This window comes from Apostichopus japonicus, chromosome 9 (genome assembly GCF_037975245.1).
Source record: "Apostichopus japonicus isolate 1M-3 chromosome 9, ASM3797524v1, whole genome shotgun sequence".
Lineage (NCBI taxonomy): Eukaryota > Metazoa > Echinodermata > Holothuroidea > Aspidochirotida > Stichopodidae > Apostichopus > Apostichopus japonicus.
Window position 1 is genome coordinate 37,056,669 of NC_092569.1, and position 21,013 is coordinate 37,077,681.

Sequence of the window (21,013 nt, forward strand, 5' to 3'; positions counted from 1 at the left end):
ACATATGATAAATAATAAAGTAATATTAAAGCAATGCATACAGGGGGATCTTGTACTCCTCAAACATATATGATAAATAATAAAGTAATATTAAAGCAATGCATACATGGGGATCTTGTACTCCTTAAACATATATGATAAATAATAAAGTAATTTTAAAGCAATGCATACAACGGGATCTTGTACTCCTTAAACATATGATAAATAATAAAGTAATATTAAAGCAATGCATACAACGGGATCTTGTACTCCTTAAACATATATGATAAATATTAAAGTAATTTTAAAGCAATGCATACAGGGGGATCTTGTACTCCTTAAACATATATGATAAATAATAAAGTAATTTTAAAGCAATGCATACATGGGGATCTTGTATTCCTTAAACATATGATAAATAATAAAGTAATTTTTAAGCAATGCATACAACGGGATCTTGTACTCCTTAAACATATATGATAAATAATAAAGTAATATTAAAGCAATGCATACAGGGGGATCTTGTACTCCTTAAACATATATGATAAATAATAAAGTAATTTTAAAGCAATGCATACAGGGGGATCTTGTACTCCTTAAACATATATGATAAATAATAAAGTAATATTAAAGCAATGCATACAACGGGATCTTGTACTCCTTAAACATATATGATAAATAATAAAGTAATTTTAAAGCAATGCATACAACGGGATCTTGTACTCCTTAAACATATATGATAAATAATAAAGTAATTTTAAAGCAATGCATACAACGGGATCTTGTACTCCATAAACATATATGATAAATAATAAAGTAATATTAAAGCAATGCATACAGGGGGATCTTGTACTCCTTAAACATATATGATAAATAATAAAGTAATTTTAAAGCAATGCATACAACGGGATCTTGTACTCCTTAAACATATATGATAAATAATAAAGTAATATTAAAGCAATGCATACATGGGGATCTTGTACTCCTTAAACATATATGATATATAATAAAGTAATTTTAAAGCAATGCATACAACGGGATCTTGTACTCCTTAAACATATGATAAATGATAAAGTAATTTTAAAGCAATGCATACAGGGGGATCTTGTACTCCTTAAACATATGATAAATAATAAAGTAATATTAAAGCAATGCATACAACGGGATCTTGTACTCCTTAAACATATATGATAAATAATAAAGTAATATTAAAGCAATGCATACAGGGGGATCTTGTACTCCTTAAACATATATCATAAATAATAAAGTAATTTTAAAGCAATGCATACAGGGGGATCTTGTACTCCTTAAAAATATATGATCAATAATAAAGTAATATTAAAGCAATGCATACATGGGGATCTTGTACTCCTTAAACATATATGATAAATAATAAAGTAATTTTAAAGCAATGCATACAACGGGATCTTGTACTCCTTAAACATATATGATAAATAATAAAGTAATTTTAAAGCAATGCATACAACAGGATCTTGTACTCCTTAAACATATATGATAAATAATAAAGTAATTTTAAAGCAATGCATACAGGGGGATCTTGTACTCCTTAAACATATATGATAAATAATAAAGTAATTTTAAAGCAATGCATACAACGGGATCTTGTACTCCTTAAACATATATGATAAATAATAAAGTAATATTAAAGCAATGCATACAACGGGATCTTGTACTCCTTAAACATATATGATAAATAATAAAGTAATTTTAAAGCAATGCATACAGGGGGATCTTGTACTCCTTAAACATATATGATAAATAATAAAGTAATTTTAAAGCAATGCATACAACGGGATCTTGTACTCCTTAAACATATATGATAAATAATAAAGTAATATTAAAGCAATGCATACAACGGGATCTTGTACTCCTTAAACATATATGATAAATAATAAAGTCATATTAAAGCAATGCATACAGGGGTATCTTGTACTCCTTAAACATATATGATAAATAATAAAGTCATATTAAAGCAATGCATACAGGGGGACCTTGTATTTTATTCGTTAAAACAGATACTTGGTATTGGTTATTAATTAAGAAATGATCTCTATGTATCTGTAATTAGAGGGTGAAGAAAACAATCTCTCCAATCAAGTGTTAGCTGAGCAACCAGTATCCAATATCTGAAGTCTTTATGTTCACAATGAAATGCCATACCTGGACTGTTCAAGTCTTCAAGCAATAATCCACCCCCTTGATCTGGTCTCTTCCTTCTACTTATTAACATGCAGCTTATATCATAAAACCAGTAACCGACTGCCTGATTCAATGGTATTGCATAAACCCAGTAACCGACTGCATGATTCAATGGTATTGCATAAACCCAGTAACCGACTGCCTGATTCAATGGTATTGCATAAACCCAGTAACCGACTGCCTGATTCAATGGTATTGCATAAACCCAGTAACCGACTGCCTGATTCAATGGTATTGCATAAACCCAGTAACCGACTGCCTGATTCAATGGTATTGCATAAACCCAGTAACCGACTGCCTGATTCAATGGTATTGCATAAACCCAGTAACCGACTGCCTGATTCAATGGTATTGCATAAACCCAGTAACCGACTGCCTGATTCACAGGTCAAGTCTGGAGGTGTGGTTTTAGACACAGTTTCTATGTATACATGTCATCATAAATGTTCTTTTCAAGGTAGCTGGTATTAAAGCCAGCTTCTAAGTGCAGACATATACTTCTCTCCTTTCAGAGAGTGTATAATTTAGTTAGTGGTGTTACATGTCTCAAGAATGCACTCATATCTTCCTGATGAACACAAGTTGATTTCAACCTTGAAGAATATTGCAAAAACCACTTATAACCAGAAATTTTTGGTGTCTATCAAATTAGATCATCCTTTTTCAGGGCAGTTAAGTGACTTGGCAGAAACCAAAATAGATTTGTGTGAATTTAAGATCAGGCTTTCCTTGAACTCCACCTGGGATAACAGGCAATGTGTGTTATACCTCCTTTGTTATATATACTTTAATATGGCCTTGGTAGAAGAAGTTAAAAGTAATGCATCAAGGCATATTGGTTTAGACATACATATTGTCTCCATTTTGTACTATTTCCTGACTAACAGATATCTAGTACTGACTTTTAAATCTTATAATCCAAGCCATTTTATTTTAATGTTGGAATATGACCTAGCATATCCACACATAATCTAGCATATCCACACATAATCAAGCATATCCACATATGATCAAGCATATCCACACATGCTCTAGCATATCTACACATGAACTAGCATATCCACACATAATCAAGCATATCCACACATGAACTAGCATATCCACACAGATAGCATATCCACACATGAACTCGCATATCCACACATAATCAAGCATATCCACACATAATCAAGCATATCCACACAATCATGTGCATGATGTTTCTTCTAAATGATTGCTTTATCAAATCAGACATGTTGAATTTAATTTTCTTAATTATGCAAGGACATAGTGAAACATTATTTTGGTGAGACTAACCTGAAGAAACAGACATGAGACAAGAAACATGTAAATATGTAAATAGCAAATGTGGCTTCTCAAAAATTATTACTTTAAAACTGTGTAAAACATAGAATTGTAGGTTTCAGTTGGATAGGGTAGAAAGCTATGACAACCAGTTTACATTAAGCTAGCATTTGAAAGAAAAAATGAGAATTTGAGAGTCGGTAATGTGAAGCAGATTCCCATATAACATGATGTGTTGATATTAAAGTAAGCAGAATTATTATTGAACATATAAACACCTCCATATTACAATACACATTATACATTTACAACACTCATACTTACCAAGTAAGTTTCCCTTACAATTCTGTGGGTTTGAACCTAAGATAAAGAAAGCACTAAATATTAATGAAATGTTCAAGACAACTCCGATTCCAGGCTGCATAATCTTACTTATGGTAACTTAGTTACATGATTCTTATATTAATGCTCAAGCTTTAGCTATTAACAATCATAGTATATTATTGTAGGTGAACTACAGATTCACATCTAGTTTAACATATTATCTCAACATATGAGATTTAAGAGTACTTCATAACGTCAGACAGTTTAGTGTTCTAAATATGCTGTAAAGATGGAATCATGGGAGAAATATTCTTCATTAAAGGGTTTGAAGACTCGTGCAAAAAGAAACGTCTAATGCCGGTAATTTGACCTAGTTTAGAATGAGGTTTAACAAAAGGTTTAAACACCACAATCGATCCCAGAAAATATACACAGCTTGCTAATGTCGGTAATTAGACACTAGTGTACAGTCAGTACATACAGCTGCGGTCAATACCCACATCACGGTGTATAAACGATACAACGATGGACATCTCAGGTCCAGCTAGAAAACAAGGTATAACGTTTCATTACTGTCTGCATTTTGTAGCGACACGAACAAAAGGTCACTTGCAAGCAACAGAAAGTTAACTTTTTCAGATGGCCGCAAGCGGATTGGGGCGAGTCTTCAATGCCTTTAATGGATCTATGGATTGATCATGTTTACTGAGCTAGATAGAGTGGACAAAACTAGTACAGGATATACACTAAGATACATCTGTCCTGTATGGCCGTTAAAATGTTTACTGAGCTAGATAGAATGGACATAACTAGTACAGGATATACACTAAGATGCATCTCTCCTGTATGGCCGTTAAAATGTTTACTGAGCTAGATAGAATGGACATAACTAGTACAGGATATACACTAAGATGCATCTCTCCTGTATGGCCGTTAAAATGTTTACTGAGCTAGAAAGAATGGACATAACTAGTACAGGATATACACTAAGATGCATCTCTCCTGTATGGCCGTTAAAATGTTTACTGAGCTAGATAGAATGGACATAACTAGTACAGGATATACACTAAGATGCATCTCTCCTGTATGGCCTATAAAATGTTTACTGAGCTACACAGAGTGGACATAACTAATACAGGATATACACTAAGATGCATCTCTCCTGTATGGCCTTTAAAATGTTTACTGAGCTAGATAGAATGGACAAAACTAGTACAGGATATACACTAAGATGCATCTCTCCTGTATGGCCTTTAAAATGTTTACTGAGCTAGATAGAATGGACATAACTAGTACAGGATATACACTAAGATGCATCTCTCCTGTATGGCCGTTAAAATGTTTACTGAGCTAGATAGAATGGACATAACTAGTACAGGATATACACTAAGATGCATCTCTCCTGTATGGCTGTTAAAATGTTTACTGAGCTAGAAAGAATGGACATAACTAGTACAGGATATACACTAAGATGCATCTCTCCTGTATGGCCGTTAAAATGTTTACTGAGCTAGATAGAATGGACATAACTAGTACAGGATATACACTAAGATGCATCTCTCCTGTATGGCCTATAAAATGTTTACTGAGCTTGATAGAGTGGACATAACTAGTACAGGATATACACTAAGATGCATCTGTCCTGTAGGCCTTTAAAATGTTTACTGAGCTACACAGAGTGGACATAACTAATACAGGATATACACTAAGATGCATCTCTCCTGTATGGCCTTTAAAATGTTTACTGAGCTAGATAGAATGGACAAAACTAGTACAGGATATACACTAAGATGCATCTCTCCTGTATGGCCTTTAAAATGTTTACTGAGCTAGATAGAATGGACATAACTAGTACAGGATATACACTAAGATGCATCTTTCCTGTATGGCCTTTAAAATATTTACTGAGCTACATAGAGTGGACATAACTAGTACAGTTATACACTAAGATGCTCTTGTGTATGGCTTTTAAAATATTTACTGAGCTACATAGAGTGGACAAAACTTGTACAGGATATACACTAAGATGCATCTCTCCTGTATGGCCGTTAAAATGTTTACTGAGCAAAACAGAATGGACCTAACTAGTACAGGATATACACTAAGATACATCTGTCCTGTATGGCCGTTAAAATGTTTACTGAGCTAGATAGAATGGACAAAACTTGTACAGGATATACACTAAGATGCATCTTTCCTGTATGGCCGTTAAAATGTTTACTAAGCTAGATAGAATGGACAAAACTAGTACAGGATATACACTAAGATGCACCTTTCCTGTATGGCTTTTAAAATATTTACTGAGCTACATAGAGTGGACATAACTAGTACAGGATATACACTAAGATGCATCTTTCCTGTATGGCCGTTAAAATGTTTACTGAGCTAGATAGAATGGACAAAACTAGTACAGGATATACACTAAGATGCATCTTTCCTGTATGGCTTTTAAAATATTTACTGAGCTACATAGAGTGGACATAACTAGTACAGTTATAAACTAAGATGCATCTCTCGTGTATGGCTTTTAAAATATTTACTGAGCTACATAGAGTGGACAAAACTAGTACAGGATATCCACTAAGATGCATCTCTCCTGTATGGCCTTTAAAATGTTTACTGAGCAAAATAGAATGGACCTAACTAGTACAGGATATACACTAAGATGCATCTTTCCTGTATGGTCGTTAAAATGTTTACTGAGCTAGATAGAATGGACATAACTAGTACAGGATATACACTAAGATGCATCTCTCCTGTATGGCCTTTAAAATGTTTACTGAGCTACATAGAGTGGACATAACTAGTACAGTTATACACTAAGATGCATCTCTCCTGTATGGCCTTTAAAATGTTTACTGAGCTAGATAGAATGGACAAAACTTGTACAGGATATACACTAAGATGCATCTCTCCTGTATGGCTGTTAAAATGTTTACTGAGCAAAATAGAATGGACCTAACTAGTACAGGATATACACTAAGATGCATCTGTCCTGTATGGCCTTTAAAATGTTTACTGAGCTAGATAGTGTGGACATAACTAGTACAGGATCTACACTAAGATGCATCTGTCCTGTATGGCCGTTAAAATGTTTACTGAGCTACATAGATTGAACAAAACAAGAACAGGATGTACACTAAGATGCATCTCTCCTGTATGGCCGTTAAAATGTTTACTGAGCTAAATATAATGGACCCTACCCCTTCCCCCCACACCCTCCAAAATGTAAACACAAGCATAAAATAGAAAAGAAAACATATCATATGGAAGTGCTTCAGCGATGAAAAGGCAGTCATACATCTGTCAGAACTGTCTTTTTGATATCATTACAGGTTTTAAGTTGCAATTCACTGTCAATGCACTTTATAGTTTTTTTTTGCAATACAGTAGAAGTGGGTGGTAACTGTCAAAGGATGCCGAAGTGCTGATGCATCAAGTGTTGCACTCACATCATTCATAATTGACTTTAATCTGTGGTTTCTGGTTTTATTTACATATTATCATATTATATCTACAAAAGAAACCAACAAAATAGTGTCTCTTTGAATTTTTCTGGAAACATTAACCTCAAGTTACACAGTCAACTTCCTTCAATAAGAACAAACCAAACAAGTAAAAGAAATAAAAATCTGAATCTAATACTATTAATATATTAAGCCTTTCAATATGCAATTAAACATAAAATAGGTCTGATTTCAGGTGTTTTGCTCACCTGATAAGTCTTCTACCACATCAAATACTGGTAAGGACAGTACTGAAGATATACCAGATCTAGTCAACTCACCAATCCCATCTGGATGAGCATCCTATAACAGAACATTAATGGTGTTAAACAACTTAGACAAAATAAAACATTGCCCAGTCCTTTCTTAAGTCATGAGTTTGGTGGAAATAATAACATTGCCGAGTCCTTTCTTTACTCACAAGACATATGGGAGTCTGTGATGGCATACAATACTCACAAGACATATGGGAGTCTGTGATGGCATACAATACTCACAAGACATATGGGAGTCTGTGATGACTTACAATATTCACAAGATATTGGAGTCTGTGATGGAAATATACAATACTCACAAGATATTGGAGTCTGTGATAGCATACAATACTCACAAGATAAAGGAGTCTGTGATGACATACAATACTCACAAGATATAGGAGTCTGTGATGACATACAATACTCACAAGATATATGGGAGTCTGTGATGACTTACAATACTTTCAAGATATGGGAGTCTGTGATGGCTTACAATACTCACAAGACATAGGAGTCTGTGATGGCATACAATACTCACAAGACATATTGGAGTCTGTGATGGCATACAATACTCACAAGACATAGGAGTCTGTGATGGCATACAATACTCACAAGATATAGGAGTCTGTGATGGCATACAATACTCACAAGACATAGGAGTCTGTGATGGCATACAATACTCACAAGATATAGGAGTCTGTGATGACATACAATACTCACAAGATATATGGGAGTCTGTGATGACTTACAATACTTTCAAGATATTGGAGTCTGTGATGGCATACAATACTCACAAGACATATGGGAGTCTGTGATGACTTACAATACTCACAAGATATTGGAGTCTGTCATGGCATACAATACTCACAAGACATATGGGAGTCTGTGATGGCATACAATACTCACAGGATATTGGAGTCTGTGATGGCATACAATACTCACAAGACATATGGGAGTCTGTGATGGCATACAATACTGACAAGACATATGGGAGTCTGTGATGGCATACAATACTCACAAGACATAGGAGTCTGTGATGGCATACAATACTCACAAGACATATGGGAGTCTGTGATGACTTACAATACTCACAAGATATTGGAGTCTGTGATGACATACAATACTCACAAGATATATGGGAGTCTGTGATGACTTACAATACTCACAAGATATTGGAGTCTGTGATGGCATACAATACTCACAAGATATTGGAGTCTGTGATGACTTACAATACTCACAAGACATATGGGAGTCTGTGATGGCGTACAATACTCACAAGATATCGGAGTCTGTGATGGCATACAATACTCACAAGACATATGGGAGTCTGTGATGGCATACAATACTCACAAGATATTGGAGTCTGTGATGGCATACAATACTCACAAGATATTGGAGTCTGTGATGACATACAATACTCACAAGACATATGGGAGTCTGTGATGACTTACAATACTCACAAGATATTGGAGTCTGTGATGGCATACAATACTCACAAGACATATGGGAGTCTGTGATGGCATACAATACTCACAAGATATTGGAGTCTGTGATGGCATACAATACTCACAAGACATATTGGAGTCTGTGATGGCATACAATACTCACAAGACATATGGGAGTCTGTCATGGCATACAATACTCACAAGATATAGGAGTCTGTGATGGCATACAATACTCACAAGACATATGGGAGTCTGTGATGGCATACAATACTCACAAGACATAGGAGTCTGTGATGGCATACAATACTCACAAGATATATGGGAGTCTGTGATGGCGTACAATACTCACAAGACATATGGGAGTCTGTGATGGCATACAATACTCACAAGATATAGGAGTCTGTGATGGCATACAATACTCACAAGACATATGGGAGTCTGTGATGGCATACAATACTCACAAGACATAGAAGTCTGTGATGGCATACAATACTCACAAGATATATGGGAGTCTGTGATGGCGTACAATACTCACAAGATATTGGAGTCTGTGATGGCATACAATACTCACAAGACATATGGGAGTCTGTGATGGCGTACAATACTCACAAGATATTGGAGTCTGTCATGGCATACAATACTCACAAGATATTGGAGTCTGTGATGGCATACAATACTCACAAGACATATGGGAGTCTGTGATGGCGTACAATACTCACAAGATATTGGAGTCTGTCATGACATACAATACTCACAAGACATATGGGAGTCTGTGATGACATACAATACTCACAAGATATTGGAGTCTGTGATGACATACAATACTCACAAGACATAGGAGTCTGTCATGGCATACAATACTGACAAGACATAGGAGTCTGTGATAGCATATGATAATCACAAGACATAGGAGTCTTTGATGACTTACAATACTCACAAGACATATGGGAGTCTGTGATGACTTACAATACTCACAAGATATTGGAGTCTGTGATGGCATACAATACTCACAAGACATATGGGAGTCTGTGATGGCATACAATACTCACAAGACATAGGAGTCTGTCATGGCATACAATACTCACAAGACATATTGGAGTCTGTGATGGCATACAATACTCACAAGACATATGGGAGTCTGTGATGGCATACAATGCTCACAAGATATTGGAGTCTGTGATGGCATACAATACTCACAAGACATATGGGAGTCTGTGATGGCATACAATACTCACAAGACATAGGAGTCTGTGATGGCATACAATACTCACAAGACATATGGGAGTCTGTGATGGCGTACAATACTCACAAGATATATGGGAGTCTGTGATGGCATACAATACTCACAAGACATATTGGAGTCTGTGATGGCATACAATACTCACAAGATATTGGAGTCTGTGATGGCATACAATACTCACAAGACATATGGGAGTCTGTGATGGCATACAATACTCACAAGACATAGGAGTCTGTCATGGCATACAATACTCACAAGACATATGGGAGTCTGTGATGACTTACAATACTCACCAGATATTGGAGTCTGTGATTGAAATATACAATACTAACAAGATATAGGAGTCTGTGATGACATATGATAATCACCAGATATTGGAGTCTGTGATGGCATACAATACTCACAAGATATTGGAGTCTGTGATGGCATACAATACTCACAAGACATATTGGAGTCTGTGATGGCGTACAATACTCACAAGATATATGGGAGTCTGTGATGGCATACAATACTCACAAGACATATTGGAGTCTGTGATGGCATACAATACTCACAAGACATATGGGAGTCTGTGATGGCATACAATACTCACAAGATATAGGAGTCTGTGATGGCATACAATACTCACAAGACATATGGGAGTCTGTGATGGCGTACAATACTCACAAGACATAGGAGTCTGTGATGGCATACAATACTCACAAGATATAGGAGTCTGTGATGGCATACAATACTCACAAGACATATGGGAGTCTGTGATGGCGTACAATACTCACAAGATATTGGAGTCTGTGATGGCATACAATACTCACAAGACATATGGGAGTCTGTGATGGCATACAATACTCACAAGATATTGGAGTCTGTCATGGCATACAATACTCACAAGATATTGGAGTCTGTGATGGCATACAATACTCACAAGACATATGGGAGTCTGTGATGGCGTACAATACTCACAAGATATTGGAGTCTGTCATGACATACAATACTCACAAGACATATGGGAGTCTGTGATGACATACAATACTCACAAGATATTGGAATCTGTGATGACATACAATACTCACAAGACATAGGAGTCTGTCATGGCATACAATACTGACAAGACATAGGAGTCTGTGATAGCATATGATAATCACAAGACATAGGAGTCTGTGATGACTTACAATACTCACAAGACATATGGGGGTCTGTGATGACTTACAATACTCACAAGATATTGGAGTCTGTCATGGCATACAATACTCACAAGACATATGGGAGTCTGTGATGGCGTACAATACTCACAAGATATTGGAGTCTGTCATGACATACAATACTCACAAGACATATGGGAGTCTGTGATGACATACAATACTCACAAGACATATGGGAGTCTGTGATGACATACAATACTCACAAGATATTGGAGTCTGTGATGACATACAATACTCACAAGACATAGGAGTCTGTCATGGCATACAATACTGACAAGACATAGGAGTCTGTGATAGCATATGATAATCACAAGACATAGGAGTCTGTGATGACTTACAATACTCACAAGACATATGGGAGTCTGTGATGACTTACAATACTCACAAGATATTGGAGTCTGTGATGGCGTACAATACTCACAAGATATTGGAGTCTGTCATGACATACAATACTCACAAGACATATGGGAGTCTGTGATGACATACAATACTCACAAGATATTGGAGTCTGTGATGACATACAATACTCACAAGACATAGGAGTCTGTCATGGCATACAATACTCACAAGACATAGGAGTCTGTGATAGCATATGATAATCACAAGACATAGGAGTCTGTGATGACTTACAATACTCACAAGACATATGGGAGTCTGTGATGACTTACAATACTCACAAGATATTGGAGTCTGTCATGGCATACAATACTCACAAGACATATGGGAGTCTGTGATGACTTACAATACTCACCAGATATTGGAGTCTGTGATTGAAATATACAATACTCACAAGATATACGAGTCTGTGATGACATATGATAATCACCAGATATTGGAGTCTGTGATGGCATACAATACTCACAAGATATTGGAGTCTGTGATGGCATACAATACTCACAAGACATATTGGAGTCTGTGATGGCATACAATACTCACAAGACATAGGAGTCTGTGATGGCATACAATACTCACAAGACATATTGGAGTCTGTGATGACATACAATACTGACAAGACATGGGAGTCTGTCATGGCATACAATACTCACAAGACATATTGGAGTCTGTGATGACATACAATACTGACAAGACATGGGAGTCTGTCATGGCATACAATACTCACAAGACATATTGGAGTCTGTGATGACTTACAATACTGACAAGATATTGGAGTCTGTGATGACATACAATACTGACAAGACATATGGGAGTCTGTGATGACATACAATACTCACAAGATACAGATTTAGCTCAGCCATGTTACTTTAAGGAGAAGCAAACAACCATCATCACTGGTCTATGACAATTCTGAAACATATTCCCACACAGCTAATAAATTTGTATTCCATTTAGAAGATATCACAGTTTTAATGTTGTTTCATATACAAGATTGACCACTTGTGAAACTGTTCACATTGCATAAAACCTTGGTCGCATATGCTGTTAATGATATGTAAAACAATGTTCATTTCTGTAACATATATTAAATTGAATCTACAACATGCAGTTCTTAATATGATACAGGCATCGGATCCAATGTCAATACTGTTAATATTCACCTTGAAAATATGAAAAGATAAACAATGTGTAAGTTAAGGATTTCCCACCTTATGGCTCTATGACATCAAACATAATTTGACAAAACTGAGATAAGTCTTGAAATAATGTATGGAACCATATCAGAATCTTACTGCTTTTATATCTGTGGTAACAATGGTATGCAGTGTGTGTGCAACATGACCAGCAACTGTTCCTCCTTTACCAATCTTCCAAGTTTTTTCGGGAAGATCATCACTGCAATGTCAAAATATGGAGAGATTTTCAAGATTAACAAGCAGGATTTCATGAAAAGTGCAAATCATTCTCTCTAAATTTATGAAGTGATTACATGGCTCTGCAAGCACAGCATGGTTTAACCACTCACAATGTATTGCTAGTATTGCAATGTATTGCTAGAATTACTAATATATTGCTGGTACTAAAAATACAGATTCTGCATCAGGAAATAAAGTTACAAGGTCTATCCTTTAACTGACCAACGAAACAGCTTCAGGTGTTCAATATCAATGCATAAGATTAAATATTAAACCAAATTAAGCAAACTGACAAATACAAGACAAGTGTTAAATTATTTCAAAATCTGTTACTTTGTCAGGAAATTCTCTAAGGGCTTCATGCAAATAACTTCCACATGCTGCCAGACCAATTTATGTTGTCACTGTCCTTTGATTTGCAACATTATTTATGTTCATCTTTGATGCTCAATTAAATTTCCACACAAGTCTCAGGACTAAATACCCATTCACTGAGACTGAATTCTCAGACAACTTAAGTTGCTGTTCTTCTTATTCATAATTGAACACAATAAAAGCATACATTTGTTATCTTTATTTGCATGTTAATCTTTTATAGACAACCACTTGATATTCCAACATGTATGTTCAGGTTATTGGACAGAAAACCAGCAATACCTGTCTTCAAACTATGGCCTGCCAGCTCTGTGAATGCTGCTACATTGATACAATGCTATGCGTTTAAATGTCATCTGTAGTCTTTATTACATCACTTTTTTGGTACAGGTCTAGACATAAATATTCACTAACTTGATAATCATTTTGCCTACCAGCATAAAAAGACAGAAAGACTGAAACCGGAGAGCATATATATTCTTAGAACTGATAGCACGGTTCTTTGTGTAAAACTTGAGTTTGATTGCTTTAGTATACTCTCCTAACTGCAGTGAACAGTGTTCAGCTCAGATCTTAACCTCAGATATCAACAGACTTTGAATAGTCAACCAGTGAACACCTCGAAAACATGAAATCCTTTAGATACTGCTGCATTTTTGTGTGTCATACATACAACAATGTTTCCACATAACAAACTCACTGACAAACAACTTACCAGAAACCACCAACAGTGGCATTTATTTTGTCTAAAACAATAGGTGGACTTATTTCATTAGAAGCAGTTTTAACCCCATGCTAAGATTATCCTGAATGCAGGACAAGTATTTTAAAGATGAAACATTCTTACAGTAGGCCTACAAACTGGGTACATTGCTTTCATTTATTTAATAGAAATTTTTTACTTGTCAATTATGTAGATAAGTTTGACCTTCTATTCATAAACACACCTTTCATTACATGAAGGAACAGCATTGTTTTAATTATGATCCAACACCCTTTGCTTCCAGTTCAAGATTTATAAAGCACTAGATTAAGGGAAACTTTTAGTATAAACATGGAGCTATAAACAGTGGTATAAATTACAGCTGGTTGAAATTCATACTTATCTCTCTATATTCACTCAATAAACTAACTATAGTTTAATGAACATTCAAAGTAAATGTTCTCTTGCATAGTCATGTTTTTCTCATAGTCATGTTTTTCTCAGAGTCATGTTTTTCTCATAGTCTTGTTTTTCTCAGTCTTGTTTTTCTCATCTAGTCATGTTTTTCTCATAGTCTTGTTTTTCTCATAGTCATGTTTTTCTCATAGTCTTGTTTTTCTCATAGTCTTGTTTTTCTCAGTCTTGTTTTTCTCATCTAGTCTTGTTTTTCTCATAGTCATGTTTTTCTCATAGTCATGTTTTTCTCATAGTCTTGTTTTTCTCATAGTCATGTTATCTCATAGTCATGTTTTTCTCATAGTCATGTTTTTCCCATAGTCTTGTTTTTCTCATAGTCATGTTTTTCTCAGTCTTGTTTTTCTCATAGTCTTGTTTTTCTCATAGTCTTGTTTTTCTCATAGTCATGTTTTTCTCATAGTCTTGTTTTTCTCATAGTCTTGTTTTTCTCATAGTCTTGTTTTTCTCAGTCTTGTTTTTCTCATAGTCTTGTTTTTCTCATAGTCATGTTTTTCCCATAGTCTTGTTTTTCTCATAGTCTTGTTTTTCTCAGTCTTGTTTTTCTCATCTAGTCATGTTTTTCTCATAGTCATGTTTTTCTCATAGTCATGTTTTTCTCATAGTCTTGTTTTTCTCATAGTCATGTTTTTCTCATAGTCTTGTTTTTCTCATAGTCTTGTTTTTCTCATAGTCTTGTTTTTCTCATAGTCTTGTTTTTCTCATAGTCTTGTTTTTCTCATAGTCTTGTTTTTCTCATCTAGTCATGTTATCTCATAGTCTTGTTTTTCTCATAGTCATGTTTTTCTCATAGTCTTGTTTTTCTCATAGTCTTGTTTTTCTCATAGTCTTGTTTTTCTCAGTCTTGTTTTTCTCATAGTCTTGTTTTTCTCATAGTCTTGTTTTTCTCATAGTCTTGTTTTTCTCATAGTCTTGTTTTTCTCATCTAGTCATGTTATCTCATAGTCTTGTTTTTCTCATAGTCATGTTTTTCTCATAGTCTTGTTTTTCTCATAGTCTTGTTTTTCTCATAGTCTTGTTTTTCTCAGTCTTGTTTTTCTCATCTAGTCATGTTTTTCTCATAGTCATGTTTTTCTCATAGTCATGTTTTTCTCATAGTCATGTTTTTCTCATAGTCATGTTTTTCTCATAGTCATGTTTTTCTCATCTAGTCATGTTTTTCTCAGAGTCATGTTTTTCTCATAGTCATGTTTTTCTCATAGTCATGTTTTTCTCAGTCTTGTTTTTCTCATCTAGTCTTGTTTTTCTCATAGTCATGTTTTTCTCATAGTCATGTTTTTCTCACAGTCTTGTTTTTCTCAGTCATGTTATCTCATAGTCATGTTTTTCTCATAGTCATGTTTTTCTCAGTCTTGTTTTTCTCATCTAGTCATGTTTTTCTCATAGTCATGTTTTTCTCATAGTCATGTTTTTCTCAGAGTCATGTTTTTCTCAGTCTTGTTTTTCTCAGTCATGTTATCTCATAGTCATGTTATCTCATAGTCATGTTTTTCTCAGTCTTGTTTTTCTCATCTAGTCATGTTTTTCTCATCTAGTCTTGTTTTTCTCATAGTCTTGTTTTTCTCATAGTCTTGTTTTTCTCATAGTCTTGTTTTTCTCATAGTCATGTTTTTCTCATAGTCATGTTTTTCTCATCTAGTCATGTTTTTCTCATAGTCATGTTTTTCTCAGAGTCATGTTTTTCTCAGTCTTGTTTTTCTCAGTCATGTTATCTCATAGTCATGTTATCTCATAGTCATGTTTTTCTCAGTCTTGTTTTTCTCATCTAGTCATGTTTTTCTCATCTAGTCATGTTTTTCTCATAGTCTTGTTTTTCTCATAGTCTTGTTTTTCTCATAGTCTTGTTTTTCTCAGTCTTGTTTTTCTCATAGTCATGTTTTTCTCATCTAGTCATGTTTTTCTCACAGTCATGTTTTTCTCATAGTCATGTTTTTCTCATAGTCTTGTTTTCTCATAGTCATGTTTTTCTCATAGTCTTGTTTTTCTCATAGTCTTGTTTTTCTCATAGTCTTGTTTTTCTCATAGTCATGTTTTTCTCATAGTCTTGTTTTTCTCAGTCTTGTTTTTCTCATAGTCTTGTTTTTCTCAGTCTTGTTTTTCTCATCTAGTCATGTTTTTCTCATAGTCTTGTTTTTCTCATCTAGTCATGTTTTTCTCATAGTCTTGTTTTTCTCATAGTCTTGTTTTTCTCATAGTCTTGTTTTTCTCAGTCTTGTTTTTCTCATCTAGTCATGTTTTTCTCATAGTCATGTTTTTCTCATCTAGTCATGTTTTTCTCATAGTCATGTTTTTCTCATAGTCATGTTTTTCTCATAGTCTTGTTTTCTCATAGTCATGTTTTTCTCAGTCTTGTTTTTCTCATAGTCATGTTTTTCTCATAGTCTTGTTTTTCTCATCTAGTCATGTTTTTCTCATAGTCTTGTTTTCTCATAGTCATGTTTTTCTCAGTCTTGTTTTTCTCATCTAGTCATGTTTTTCTCATAGTTTTGTTTTTCTCATAGTCATGTTTTTCTCATAGTCATGTTTTTCTCAGTCTTGTTTTTCTCATCTAGTCATGTTTTTCTCATAGTCTTGTTTTCTCATAGTCATGTTTTTCTCATAGTCTTGTTTTCTCATAGTCATGTTTTTCTCATAGTCATGTTTTTCTCATAGTCTTGTTTTTCTCATAGTCATGTTTTTCTCATAGTCATGTTTTTCTCATAGTCATGTTTTCTCATCTAGTCATGTTTTTCTCAGAGTCATGTTTTTCTCATAGTCTTGTTTTTCTCAGTCTTGTTTTTCTCATAGTCATGTTTTTCTCATAGTTTTGTTTTTCTCATAGTCATGTTTTTCTCATAGTCATGTTTTTCCCATAGTCTTGTTTTTCTCATAGTCATGTTTTTCCCATAGTCTTGTTTTTCTCATAGTCTTGTTTTTCTCAGTCTTGTTTTTCTCATCTAGTCTTGTTTTTCTCATAGTCTTGTTTTTCTCATAGTCTTGTTTTTCTCATAGTCATGTTTTTCTCATAGTCATGTTTTTCTCATCTAGTCATGTTTTTCTCATAGTCATGTTTTTCTCATAGTCATGTTTTTCTCATAGTCTTGTTTTTCTCAGTCTTGTTTTTCCCATAGTCTTGTTTTTCTCATAGTCTTGTTTTTCTCATAGTCTTGTTTTTCTCATAGTCTTGTTTTTCTCAGTCTTGTTTTTCTCATAGTCATGTTTTTCTCATAGTCATGTTTTTCTCAGTCTTGTTTTTCTCATAGTCTTGTTTTTCTCAGTCTTGTTTTTCCCATAGTCTTGTTTTTCTCATAGTCATGTTTTTCTCATAGTCTTGTTTTTCTCATAGTCTTGTTTTTCTCATAGTCTTGTTTTTCTCATAGTCTTGTTTTTCTCAGTCTTGTTTTTCTCATAGTCATGTTTTTCTCATAGTCATGTTTTTCTCAGTCTTGTTTTTCTCAGTCTTGTTTTTCTCATAGTCATGTTTTTCTCATAGTCATGTTTTTCTCATAGTCATGTTTTTCTCATAGTCTTGTTTTTCTCAGTCTTGTTTTTCTCATCTAGTCATGTTTTTCTCATAGTCTTGTTTTTCTCATAGTCATGTTTTTCTCATAGTCATGTTTTTCTCATAGTCTTGTTTTTCTCATAGTCTTGTTTTTCTCATAGTCTTGTTTTTCTCAGTCTTGTTTTTCTCATAGTCATGTTTTTCTCATAGTCATGTTTTTCTCAGTCTTGTTTTTCTCAGTCTTGTTTTTCTCATAGTCTTGTTTTTCTCATAGTCTTGTTTTTCTCATAGTCTTGTTTTTCTCATAGTCATGTTTTTATCATAGTCATGTTTTTCTCATCTAGTCATGTTTTTCTCATAGTCATGTTTTTCTCATAGTCATGTTATCTCATAGTCATGTTTTTCTCATAGTCATGTTTTTATCATAGTCATGTTTTTCTCATAGTCTTGTTTTTCTCAGTCTTGTTTTTCTCATAGTCTTGTTTTTCTCAGTCTTGTTTTTCTCATAGTCATGTTTTTCTCATAGTCATGTTTTTCTCATAGTCATGTTATCTCATAGTCATGTTATCTCACAGTCATGTTATCTCATAGTCATGTTTTTCTCATAGTCATGTTTTTCTCAGTCTTGTTTTTCTCATAGTCATGTTATCTCATAGTCATGTTTTTCTCATAGTCATGTTTTTCTCATAGTCATGTTATCTCATAGCCATGTTTTTCTCATAGTCATGTTTTTCTCATAGTCATGTTTTTCTCATAGTCATGTTTTTCTCATAGTCTTGTTTTTCTCATAGTCATGTTATCTCACAGTCATGTTATCTCATAGTCATGTTTTTCTCATATATCTGTAAAGTAAACATGGTACCACTGACCTAGTTCCTTAATGCTTAAAGTCTAATGTTTGTAAGTAAACATTTGTTGTAATATTCATGCATTCAATCTTTGTTCCTTTCAATTTAACTTTAAAGACCAAATATGGAGGCAATTTTTTTTTTTGAGATTTTCCATTAATTTAGGAGTTTACATACCCATAATCAACATGTGTAAAAAATAATCTTCGAAAACCTACTATAACCCATCAAAAACGACCACGAAAATGGACATTTTGGGTAGTCACGTGACATGAACCTCTGGAATGTCTGAAAACAGAGATTGACCCAAAGGAGCCTCTGGTCACCGTGTGACGTCAAAGTTTGTATACCGCGAAAATCAAACGCTGATATAGGCACTGTTTGTACACAGATAGCGAACAATTGTACTGTTTTTGACTTCCAATTTCGAGCGTTTGAAAAGCTGTTAGCTTACAACAAGAACACATGAAGGTTAACAACATGTTTGAAGACAATTATAAGCAGAAATTTTAGTTAAATTGCTTATTTTATTAGCAAAATTTCCACTCAAATGGAGGCATCTTGTACATATAGCGTAGCGTCAATAGGTCCGTACGGTACAATATACTTACGTAGTACTTAACTCGTTTTAATATCCAAAAGTACAAACACAGAAAAAGTATCCTGTCAATAAACAAATTTAGCAGTGAATATCCTAATCCACGTTTCTTGTTCAATCCTGGGCGAAAAACTACCGTGACTCTGTGTAATTCCATAGAGTTAGGTCTAGTTGAAACAGGCCTTGACCAGTAACATCCCACAATCACAAGACAGTCACTAACGAAATAAAACGTCCGATCGCTACATACTACCGTTTTTATTCAACTCCTTAGAACATGCAGATGTCGGAATAAACAGAACGGACAATATTACACATGTATCACGAACTCACGATACTGGAATACAACAAATGAAATAGATAAATCCTAACATGTATATTTACACATGCTGTGAGCCAACGCCGGCGAGAGTTGTAACTAACTACCGTACATGTACTAACAATGCTATACCCTTGGCACGGTATATATATACGGTCATCTCTTACAGTAAATATATTACTGTCAATTGCGTGATATAATGTTACATGTAAGGACGTCCAGGGCGTGTTTACGGTCAATTTCACATTAGCTATGTCCGACCATGGTCCGACACAGCTATCGACAGTATATAATTTTCACAGAATGAGACATTTGCAGCATACACAGAAGCAGGGTCATGCATGTGGACTCATGGGCATGAGATACTCCGGGTGCTGAAAAATCTTTCCGCGTGGATCTCAAAAAATTGATCCAAAGTCTGCGGCGTTTTACGTCGGTTCTTTTACTCGGAAATCTAAAAAAGCTGATGCTTTTGTTGGATGAGGTATAACTGCAACCTCCAACAACACAGAATTGTGGCATTTTGAGGAAAAAGGAGTAATATTGTTGATGTTTTTGGCAGCTCAAGTATACGACTTTACACACTAAAAGTATAGTTGTGAGTGAGGTATACAAACGTTGACGTCACATGGTCACCTGATGTCTTAGGAATGTTTCAGGAATGTCTGAAATAGAAGCTGACTTTTCGTCCCATTTTTCACGAATTTAACGTCCGAAATTGGTAAAGTTAAGTACAGCAATGTAATTGGAGTCAGTTAAGGATTACATACATGAAAAATGGTGGGATTTTATGTTCATCGAAAAGTCTCCATAGTTGGTCTTTAAAACAAAAAGGAACACTTTGATTAAGTCTCTGATCTGCTTGAAACAAAAAGTGAACTGATGTGAATGAAGAATAAACCCTGTTATTAACCAATATTAGTGTAATTTGCTAAATACACTGAAAGACAACA

At 34.6% G+C, this 21,013-nt stretch overlaps 1 protein-coding gene across 11 annotated transcripts in view; it reads right to left on the bottom strand.

Moving 5' to 3' along the window:
• LOC139974506 (probable 3',5'-cyclic phosphodiesterase pde-5) overlaps positions 1 to 21,013 on the bottom strand; it is a 137,938-nt gene that overhangs the window by 49,784 nt on the left and 67,141 nt on the right. For all 11 annotated transcript variants that reach the window (XR_011795495.1, XR_011795496.1, XM_071981706.1 and 8 more), the window contains 3 exons: positions 13,140 to 13,242; positions 7,523 to 7,616; positions 3,808 to 3,843 (listed from right to left, as the gene is read on the bottom strand). Coding sequence is in view for 9 of the 11 variants with exons in the window: in XM_071981706.1 (XP_071837807.1) it covers positions 3,808 to 3,843; positions 7,523 to 7,616; positions 13,140 to 13,242 (233 nt within the window). In the remaining 2 variants the exon portion in view is untranslated. The remainder of the gene's footprint in view (positions 1 to 3,807; positions 3,844 to 7,522; positions 7,617 to 13,139; positions 13,243 to 21,013) is intronic.